At 43.3% G+C, this 11320-nt stretch overlaps 1 protein-coding gene across 1 annotated transcript in view; it reads left to right on the top strand.

The window, feature by feature from the left end:
- Positions 1–6080: 6080 nt before the first annotated feature.
- Positions 6081–11320, top strand: part of LOC106571837 (A disintegrin and metalloproteinase with thrombospondin motifs 19) — a 117989-nt gene continuing 112749 nt past the window's right edge. Inside the window, exons 1-2 of the mRNA XM_014145308.2 lie at positions 6081–6472; positions 6760–7259. Coding sequence (XP_014000783.1) covers positions 6406–6472; positions 6760–7259 — 567 coding nt within the window. The 5' untranslated portion in view covers positions 6081–6405. The remainder of the gene's footprint in view (positions 6473–6759; positions 7260–11320) is intronic.

The following is an 11320-nucleotide window of genomic DNA, read 5'->3' as shown; positions in this document are numbered from 1 at the left end:
GCTCTATGGACCCTGGTCAAAAGTAGTGCATTAAATAGGTAATAGGGTGCCATTTGGGACATAGTCATAGCTTCCAAATAGCATTAACGTACTGTAGTCCTTGCTGGCCCGCTGCTCCTCGATGACTGAGCTATTTGTATAGCCACAGTTCAAAGTTGTTATGATCTCAGCATCTAAAACTGGGTGTGGAATCAGGACTCTGATTGTTCGTACAACAGTTTCTCAAAATGGAAGTAAATCTTGATTAATTCAGTACAACTCCGATGCTTGATGGATTACAGAAATAACACATTTTAATAAGAAGGATTTGCACTGTAATGAACGCTTTAATTCAAACATGTCTTTCATCTGTCAGATGTTGGACAACGATGTATCATCTCTGTATTCAGAATCCTCGGTTGCTTCGCAGCCATTACACAGAGTAAATGAATACTGCACAGTTTGCTCAGAACAATGCTATTATGTAAACCGTGTAGATCATAACACATGATATAATGGTGTTCTCTCACAGGGATATTCATGACCTGCAGCTCCGTTGTTGCACTAGGAATATCATCAACAGGGATACACAACACAAGACTGCAAGAAACACGTCATATCTGTAAAGTTAAAGAATATCCGTGAGTCAAAGTCATTTCACATTAGTTAAAACTAGTGCATAATAACCGGAGAATAACTTCATTTCTTGATTATAAACATGAAACAAATCACCTAATTTGTGCTACACTCTTCATGGAATGAACTACTGAGTCCTGTAATGGAGTCATGTCCTGGAGTTCTGTAATGGAGTCATGTTCTGGAGTCCTGTAATGGAGTCATGTTCTGGAGTTCTGTAATGGAGTCATGTTCTGGAGTTCTGTAATGGAGTCATGTTCTGGAGTTCTGTAATGGAGTCATGTTCTGGAGTCCTGTAATGGAGTCATGTTCTGGAGTCCTGTAATGGAGTCATGTTCTGGAGTTCTGTAATGGAGTCATGTTCTGGAGTTCTGTAATGGAGTCATGTTCTGGAGTTCTGTAATGAAGTCCTGTAATGGAGTCCTGTAATGGAGTCATGTTCTGGAGTTCTGTAATGGAGTCATGTCCTGGAGTTCTGTAATGGAGTCCTGTAATGGAGTCTTGTAATGGAGTCATGTCCTGGAGTTCTGTAATGGAGTCATGTCCTGGAGTCATGTTCTGGAGTCCTGTAATGGAGTCATGTCCTGGAGTCCTGTAATGGAGTCATGTCCTGGAGTTCTGTAATGGAGTCATGTCCTGGAGTCCTGTAATGGAGTCCTGTAATGGAGTCATGTTCTGGAGTTCTGTAATGGAGTCATGTCCTGGAGTTCTGTAATGGAGTCATGTCCTGGAGTCCTGTAATGGAGTCATGTCCTGGAGTCCTGTAATGGAGTCATGTCCTGGAGTCCTGTAAAGGAGTCCTGTAATGGAGTCATGTTCTGGAGTCCTGTAATGGAGTCATGTCCTGGAGTCCTGTAATGGAGTCATGTTCTGGAGTTCTGTAATGGAGTCATGTTCTGGAGTCCTGTAATGGAGTCATGTCCTGGAGTCCTGTAATGGAGTCATGTCCTGGAGTCCTGTAATGGAGTCATGTCCTGGAGTCCTGTAATGGAGTCATGTCCTGGAGTCCTGTAATGGAGTCATGTTCTGGAGTTCTGTAATGGAGTCATGTTCTGGAGTTCTGTAATGGAGTCATGTTCTGGAGTTCTGTAATGAAGTCCTGTAATGGAGTCCTGTAATGGAGTCATGTTCTGGAGTTCTGTAATGGAGTCATGTCCTGGAGTTCTGTAATGGAGTCCTGTAATGGAGTCTTGTAATGGAGTCATGTCCTGGAGTTCTGTAATGGAGTCATGTCCTGGAGTCATGTTCTGGAGTCCTGTAATGGAGTCATGTCCTGGAGTCCTGTAATGGAGTCATGTCCTGGAGTTCTGTAATGGAGTTCTGTAATGAAGTCCTGTAATGGAGTCCTGTAATGGAGTCATGTTCTGGAGTTCTGTAATGGAGTCATGTCCTGGAGTTCTGTAATGGAGTCATGTCCTGGAGTCCTGTAATGGAGTCATGTCCTGGAGTCCTGTAATGGAGTCATGTCCTGGAGTCCTGTAAAGGAGTCCTGTAATGGAGTCATGTTCTGGAGTCCTGTAATGGAGTCATGTCCTGGAGTCCTGTAATGGAGTCATGTTCTGGAGTTCTGTAATGGAGTCATGTTCTGGAGTCCTGTAATGGAGTCATGTCCTGGAGTCCTGTAATGGAGTCATGTCCTGGAGTCCTGTAATGGAGTCATGTCCTGGAGTCCTGTAATGGAGTCATGTCCTGGAGTCCTGTAATGGAGTCCTGTAATGGAGTCCTGTAATGGAGTTCTGTAATGGAGTCATGTCCTGGAGTTCTGTAACGGAGTCACATTGCAACTACAGTCATTACGTAGTTGCAACTTGCAAGTATATGCAATCTCTTTGTAACCAGAGTATGGTTGATACTCTATGGTTTGACATGGTATTTAGACAACAAGGGATAGTTCCCTTCAAGAACCATATTTTAGCATTTCGTTTATTAGTTCACTGTTGATACAATCCTAAAGAATTGTGCATGTCAGAAGTACATTTTTCAAGATGGAGCACTTTCAGTACATACAAAAAACTGTGATGAGTATTATTTTTGAATTATCACTTTAAAGCAGCAATCAGCAGTTGAAACAAGAAAAAAACATTTCCCCGCCCCAGCTGAGGGATGAGGCTGGAGAAACCACTCTGAAATTCATAGACAGAGCTATGGATGCAAGGACTGACCATCCATGATATCTAAATTATAGTTTTAACCATATTTTGAGGCTATATAGTGTTTGTTTACATTTACTTTGTTTACAAACATTGGAATAAAAACAAGCTTATATTTGGGGTTCTGATGGGGTACGACAGTTGAACTAAGCTCATAGGGCATATCATTCATTTATAAGTCCAAAAATGAACAAAGCAACTGCAGATTGCCCCTTTTAAAGTGCACAGGTCACTGCCCAGACGAGAACCACTTGACTGACTGAGTGAGTGACATCACTAAACCTGGCCCATCAATACCAAACATGCCAGCAAGACTGGCAAAGCTTGAACTCAGTATGCCCTAATTGATTACATACCCATGTCGCTGCCAATTTGATTACTTGTGCTATTCTTGTTTTCATTTGTGTTGAAATGTGTCAAATGATTCCGTAATATGCCATGTGGTAAGAGGACTATATTGAAAATATCTTAATCAACTTTGCATTAACCCCTTGAGATTTGATATGCCAGAAGTCAAATTCCGTATGAAATCATATCAGTATGCTTTGGCACAGGAGAAATCAGACTTATCAAGTATTACTCAAACCCTCCTTCGTTGAAAAATGGATTAGATCATTTTGCATCAGGTCATCTCACTGTGGTAGTACAAAGTCCGATATAGCCCCACAGTGGAGGTGTCATAATACCCATAAAACCTAGCGGTCAAACAGGGAAATGGTTGCAATCGTTTTTCTACCATTCATTTTTCCTGTTAAGGGCTGTGATTCGTGTAGGCTTACCCTGGCATGATGATTTGATAACCATATAAATCTCTCTCGGACAAAGTGACTTATCAATATATTTGCCTCTATTTACTCTCAGATTCAAAAATGCTAATTAGCATCAAGTCGACATCATGCAAGACTACAAATCCCAGCATGCTCCTGCACATCATCTCTAACTGACACCTTTGCTAACAGGTATTGTGTCAATTTAAAACTTGCACAACACAAGACATTTTGCCAATTTATTCATTACTACATTTAGGTAACATTAGATAGTTAATCCAGAGTTTCTTGCCTTTGCTTCGATTCGGCCGTCTCGTCCAGATCATCATGGCGTTTCATAGCCACACTAGCAGCTAATTAGCGTTACATTTTTGGAGGGTAAATACAGGCTAATATATTGATAAACATCACCTCTTGTCCTAGATATATTTACACGGTTATCAAAATGTCACGCCAGGGTAAGCCTACACAAAACACAGCCCTTATTTTAAGTGTTTCTAGAATCCCCTATGGGAAAAATGAATGGTGGAAAAATGATTGGAACCATTTCTGTTTGACCGCTAGGTTTTATGGGTATTATAACTAATACTGTGGTACTCTATAGCACCTGGATGGGACCCTAGCTCTGGTCCAGGGTGTTAGTGCATGCTAGCTCTGGACCAGGGTGTTAGTGCGTGCTAGTTCTGGTCCAGGGTGTTAGTGCGTTTTAGCTTTGGTCCAGGGTGTTTGTGTGTTTTAGCTCTGGTCCAGGGTGTTAATGCGTGCTAGCTCTGGTCCAGGGTGTTAATGCGTGCTAGCTCTGGTCCAGGGTGTTAGTGCGTTTTAGCTCTGGTCCAGGGTGTTAGTGCGTTTTAGCTCTGGTCCAGGGTGATAGTGCGTTTTAGCTCTGGTCCAGGGTGTTAGTGCATTTTAGCTCTGGTCCAGGGTGTTAATGCGTGCTAGTTCTGGTCCAGGGTGTTAATGCGTGCTAGCTCTGGTCCAGGCTGTTAATGCGTGCTAGCTCTGGTCCAGGGTGTTAATGCGTGCTAGCTCTGGTCCAGGGTGTTAATGCGTGCTAGCTCTGGTCCAGGGTGTTAATGCGTGCTAGCTCTGGTCCAGGGTGTTAATGCGTGCTAGCTCTGGTCCAGGGTGTTAGTGCATTTTAGCTCTGGTCCAGGGTGTTAATGCGTGCTAGTTCTGGTCCAGGGTGTTAATGCGTGCTAGCTCTGGTCAAGGGTGTTAGTGCGTTTCAGCTCTGGTCCAAGGTGTTAGTGCGTTTTAGCTCTGGTCCAGGGTGTTAATGCGTGCTAGCTCTGGTCCAGGGTGTTAGTGCATTTTAGCTCTGGTCCAGGGTGTTAATGCGTGCTAGTTCTGGTCCAGGGTGTTAATGCGTGCTAGCTCTGGTCAAGGGTGTTAGTGCGTTTCAGCTCTGGTCCAAGGTGTTAGTGCGTTTTAGCTCTGGTCCAGGGTGTTAATGCGTGCTAGTTCTGGTCCAGGGTGTTAGTGCATTTTAGCTCTGGTCCAGGGTGTTAATGCGTGCTAGTTCTGGTCCAGGGTGTTAATGCGTGCTAGCTCTGGTGAAGGGTGTTAATGCGTGCTAGCTCTGGTCCAGGGTGTTAGTGCATTTTAGCTCTGGTCCAGGGTGTTAATGCGTGCTAGTTCTGGTCCAGGGTGTTAATGCGTGCTAGCTCTGGTCAAGGGTGTTAGTGCGTTTCAGCTCTGGTCCAAGGTGTTAGTGCGTTTTAGCTCTGGTCCAGGGTGTTAGTGCGTGCTAGCTCTGGTCCAGGGTGTTAGTGCATGCAAGGATTACCTGGTGATGACTCCTTGTTGTCCCCAGTCCACCTGGCCGTGCTGCTGCTCCAGTTTCAACTGTTCTGCCTGCAGCTATGGAACCCTGACCTGTTCACTGTGATTACTATTATTTGACCATGTTGGTCTTTTATGAATATTTAAACATCTTGGCCATGTTCTAGCCACCGTGCTTCTTTCACATGCATTGCTTGCTGTTTGGGGTTTTAGGCTGGGTTTCTGTACAGCACTTTGAGATATCAGCTGATGTAAGAAGGGCTATATAAATACATTTGATTTGATTTAGCTCTGAATGCAAAAAGAATCACTGCAGCCCAGTAGGCTACTATTTATACAGCTCTTTTTATTACACCTATTCTATGAGGGAAAAAAACGTAGGAAATCATTAATTGGAAAATATGTTTTGACTATGGTAAAAATCAAACACAGCAGACCTTGGCAATTATCCTTTATTGTATGATCCAAAAGATATACAGGTGTCCAGCAAATTAAATGGAAAGAACCAGCATTTGTTCAGTGAGAAGCTAAATGAAAACTCAAACTTAAAACGAAGTGACAACATTTTGACATGAGATGTTTTCATTCAATTTGAGCAAAAATAACTCCAATATATAGCTATAGTAGACAGACAGAAGTTTATTATGCTCCAATTAAATCTGTAAAAAGAAGCCTGCATGTTGTATTTTGTTTTGCACACCTCCTCCCCAATAAATTGAGGTAGCAACTCAACACGTGTGGTTATGTTCTTCTCTGGTCTTAGTGCAGTTGAGTAGGCTATTTAGAGCTTGCAGTATCGACTGCTCGAGTGTGCTCTCTACCGCTCAGTGCGCGCTGTCCATACATCAAAATACACTTCTATACAAATCTCTCTCTCTCCTATGCTGACTTTTTGATTTTTACAGTACAGGATACGGAGTCATTCATTTGGAAACACGTTCATGTGAGAGAGGAGAGAGGCGCATTTACCGGGAGATGGGAAAAAGTATCAGGCAGCGCATAGACAACACAGAATTTGACTAATGTGCGTGGAGAGCAACTTTTTAACGACACTATAGCTGTAAAGGTTAATTGAACAATAACTGAATATGCATCTAAAGCGCATCTTCAGTCTCCTCCATCAGTTATGTTTTCTTGGAGCATTTGCCATTGCAGGTATATGTGAAACACCTTCAATATGCAGTTTAAACGTTGATTTAGTTCATCAGGTACTCACAAGGCATGGTAACAATTCTCGATGTTTCTCACTGTTATAATTCGCTGAGTTAGCTAATATAGTGATGGGCAGGTGAGACATCACCCAGTCATTTTATTGGAGCAGACAGGCTCATCCATGGGCTACATTTTCTTTGCTCCAGTTGACCTTTCTGAAAAAGACTATAACGACTAATCCTAGGGTATTTGCTGTCTTCTTTCTCTCGTTTCCTATTTTTACTCTCCAGATCCACACCCCTTCCAGGAATCCGAGTCCGAAATTATTTTCCCGGAGGTTTTTCCAGAAACAGGTCCACCGGCTCCTGATAAACCAAATAGCCGAGAGACTGACGCCGGCGCCGGGGCTCCAGATAAACCAACTAGCCGAGAGACTGACGCCGGCGCCGGGAGCAGCTCTCGGGAGGTTCGTTCCATTTCAAACTGGGAAGAGTACGAATCTCCAGAGCTATACCATTGGGAACCTCAAGGACCGCAAACGACTGATTCCACAGGGCTGAGACTCAGAATTCCTGCTTTTGGCAGGGACCTGCACCTCATCCTGAAGAGAGACACTCGATTTCTGTCCCAGAAATTCATGGTGGAGAGGAGACAGAAAGCACAAAAGGCATCTCGGAGCAGTATGCCAGTTTCGTCCGCTGCCAACACAGAAGAGAGAGGATGCTATTACAGCGGAACTGTTCTCAATTACGCAGGATCCATTGCCTCATTCAGCACCTGCGCAGGACTGGTAAATATATCATATTCAAGTCAATTGCATAATAGGCCTATCAATAAACATAACTAATATGCCAAAGTGTTATTTGTTGTATATCTTTAAAAAAAAACATATGCTCATATGCATGAGAATGGCATAGTCTGTAACACCTGCCATTTCCAACATCATACTTCTGACTTTGCATACTGTTAAACAACAACAATAGGGTACATTTCATTTTTACAATCCAAATACACTGTTTTAGTAGGCGACAGCTTGATAGGAATGTTGAAGTTTCCGTACCCATTGTGACAGCTTGATAGGAATGTTGAAGTTTCCGTACCCATTGTGACAGCTTGATAGGAATGTTGAAGTTTCCGTACCCATTGTGACAGTTTAATAGGGATGTTGAAGATTTCCTGCTCATTGTGACAGTTTGATAGGAATGTTGAAGGTTCCGTACCAATTGTGACAGTTTAATAGGGATGTTGAAGATTTCCTGCTCATTGTGACAGTTTAATAGGGATGTTGAAGATTTCCTGCTCATTGTGACAGTTTAATAGGGATGTTGAAAATTTCCTGCTCATTGTGACAGTTTGATAGGAATGTTGAAGGTTCCGTACCCATTGTGACAGTTTAATAGGGATGTTGAAGGTTCCGTACCCATTGTGACAGCTTGATAGGAATGTTGAAGATTTCCTACCCATTGTGACAGTTTAATAGGAATGTTGAAGGTTCCGTACCCATTGTGACAGCTTGATAGGAATGTTGAAGGTTCTGTACCCATTGTGACAGCTTGATAGGAATGTTGAAGGTTCTGTACCCATTGTGACAGCTTGATAGGAATGTTGAAGGTTCTGTACCCATTGTGACAGTTTGATAGGGATGTTGAAGGTTCCGTACCCATTGTGACAGCTTGATAGGGAAGTTGAAGATTTCCTACTCATTGTGACAGTTTAATAGGGATGTTGAAGGTTCCGTACCCATTGTGACAGTTTGATAGGGATGTTGAAGGTTCCGTACCCATTGTGGCAGTTTAATAGGGATGTTGAAGGTTCCGTACCCATTGTGACAGTTTAATAGGGATGTTGAAGGTTCCGTACCCATTGTGACAGCTTGATAGGAATGTTGAAGATTTCCTACTCATTGTGACAGTTCAATAGTGATGTTGAAGATTTCCTACTCATTGTGACAGTTTGATAGGGATGTTGAAGATTTCCTACTCACTGTGACAGTTTGATAGGGATGTTGAAGATTTCCTACTCATTGTGACAGTTTAATAGGGATGTTGAAGATTTCCTACTCATTGTGACAGCTTGATAGGAATGTTGAAGATTTCCTACTCATTGTGACAGTTCAATAGGGATGTTGAAGATTTCCTACTCATTGTGACAGTTCAATAGTGATGTTGAAGTATGTCTAAAGTGGGAAGATACTGTAGCTACTCTGTCTCTGTCAGTGAGTTTGTGTGTGTGTGGTGTATATGTGTTTATATGTGTGTAACTCCATGCATACCGCCTTAGCCTTAGGTGTATCTTTTGAATGTGTGGGAGGTAAACTCTCCAAGGTCCACTGCCTTTTTGGCCCACCCTGCTTTGTGCCGTCTCAGGGCAGACAACATGAACTTCTCCGTGAGCCACAGCACAGAATCATTAGCAGCCCCCTGAGGTTTTAAGGGTGAGCTCCTGTGGTTAGAGAGGCTTGGACTCAGTCTCAACAGTTTGGACCACAGTCCCGGACTCTGTCTTGTTAACCCAAAACTTCGCCTCACACACATTGAAACACGCAATGAGCTTGGCAAAGCCACGGTATTGCTTTTCCCTTCATTGTTTTCTTTCTCCTTGTTTGTCTATGCGACAACAAGCTCTCAATTAATGAAATATTGCAGTTCATGTGAGTTAACTTTTACGATGGCGACGGAACCAGTTGTGTAGTTTTGCAATATTGGTTTTGTTACCGTCTAAATATACCAGTATCTGTGTCTAGTCATTTTGTTGAACCATTGTACAGTATATGCCATTCTACACCATTGGATCAGTCCACACAACAATGTATCACTGAGAAATACACCACAGCCAGACCTCTGACCTAAGATAAACTGAGTACTGTTTGAAGTGACGGTCTAAGGTAATGATGCTCACACCACAGTAGAGGCAGCATTATCTACAACATTAATGACCTCAGCAGACTTACCAAAGGTGACAGAATTTTGACCTAATTTTAGAATGTGACAGACGTTACATAAGTTGACATTTCATCAACCTCTCTCTCTCTCTCTCTGTCTCTCTCTCTCTCTCTCTCTCTCTCTCTCTCTGTCTCTCTCTCTGTCTCTCTCTCTCTCTCTCTCTCTGTCTCTCTGTCTCTCTCTGTCTCTCTCTCTCTCTCTCTGTCTCTCTCTCTCTCTCTCTCTCTCTCTCTCTCTCTCTCTCTCTCTCTCTCTCTCTCTCTCTCTCTCTCTCTCTCTCTCTCTCTCTCTCTCTCTCTGTCTCTGTCTCTCTCTCTCTCTCTCTCTCTCTCTCTCTCTGTCTCTCTCTCTCTCTCTCTGTCTCTCTGTCTCTCTCTCTCTCTCTCTCTGTCTCTGTCTCTCTCTCTCTCTCTCTCTCTCTCTCTCTCTCTCTCTCTCTCTGTCTCTCTCTGTCTCTCTCTGTCTCTCTCTCTCTCTCTCTCTCTCTCTCTCTCTCTCTCTCTCTCTCTCTCTGTCTCTCTGTCTCTCTCTCTGTCTCTCTCTCTCTCTGTCTCTCTGTCTCTCTCTCTCTCTCTCTCTCTCTCTCTCTCTCTCTCTCTCTCTCTCTCTCTGTCTCTCTGTCTCTCTACTGATACATTTAGTTTCATAGTGTTTACAATTTCTATGCATTCTGATGTATGGATGTGTATTGTGTGGAGATTAGCATTTACCTGATATTTGTGTCCTGTATGTCTGTTGGGCAATTAGGTTCTAATAATGTTTGATTGACAATAGCAGAGTTGGTCATGGCTCAAATTGCACAAAAGGATGGAGTTGGCGGGGTGATTGACAGGACGTAAACAGATCGACCTCGACCCTAAGCCCTTGTAATTGGTGTAATTACATAGCCATAATAACACTGCAACAGTAGCAATGTCAGAACTGCGAGGAGGGATAACTGGAGTGAGAAGGGAGAAATTGGTTGATAAAGAATGACCCAAATACTTAACGCTAGTGCAGAAGTCAAACTCCATTAGTTATGTTGTTGTTCTGCTATGTTCTTGCTGGACTTCACACTGATGCCTTGATGATATGAAAAGTCCTTTGAAATGAAAGGTGGTCAACATAGGTCAGTGAACCATCCTCAGACCTGGTTTTGAGGGGTCAGTGTAGTCTCAATACACAGACACATTGCCTCCCACAATGTACCAATGTTCCAGCATACACGTCTGTACAAGTACCTGTCGAAGTACCTGTATAAGTATCTTCGTCAGTTGGAATAGAGAAGAAGAGGTGGAACAACGTTAGAGACCTATCCCTTCATGTCCTGCCGTAAACATTCCCGGTAGCTAGCTAGATGGAGCTCGCAGAGGATATTTTCAATGAGTGTGTTTCGCTAGTTAGTGGTTTGCATGCGCCATGACATTAGAGTTACAAGTTTAAAAACCACTGACTGGCATGATTCCCAGACCTAGTGCTGTTGCCCTAGGTCTGGGATCTCTGAGACTAGGGTCAGTATGGCTTGAAGTGGTCATGCCTTGCCCTCGGTCTATCTCTGCCCACAATTTTCTCCTCATCAGCCCACTTTCTTTTAATCAGGCAACACCGGTGGCTTGTTTAGTCTGCACAAATCATCAAACCTAAATGAACCCAAACCAAACATGCCTTCACCATCGGCCTACCCTCTCCCTTCACTCCCCTCCTGCAACACTAACCCTCCTGACCCTCCTCCTTCTTTCCAAACATCAGGTAATCCCTCCGGGGGTTTGTTGGAGAGTTCCTCGTAATTTTTTCACCACGTTTGGAGAATATCCCCGAGGGGAATGGGTGTGTATGGACAATTTGAGGTTATGGAGCTTGCAATGAGAGCTGGGGAGCTCTAGGTGTTGGGGAGGTAGTGGGGCCTCTAGGTAGTGGGGAGCTCTAGGTA

Source organism: Salmo salar, chromosome ssa01 (assembly GCF_905237065.1).
Source record: "Salmo salar chromosome ssa01, Ssal_v3.1, whole genome shotgun sequence".
Taxonomy (NCBI): domain Eukaryota; kingdom Metazoa; phylum Chordata; class Actinopteri; order Salmoniformes; family Salmonidae; genus Salmo; species Salmo salar.
This window is presented reverse-complemented; position numbering and strand designations above follow the sequence as displayed.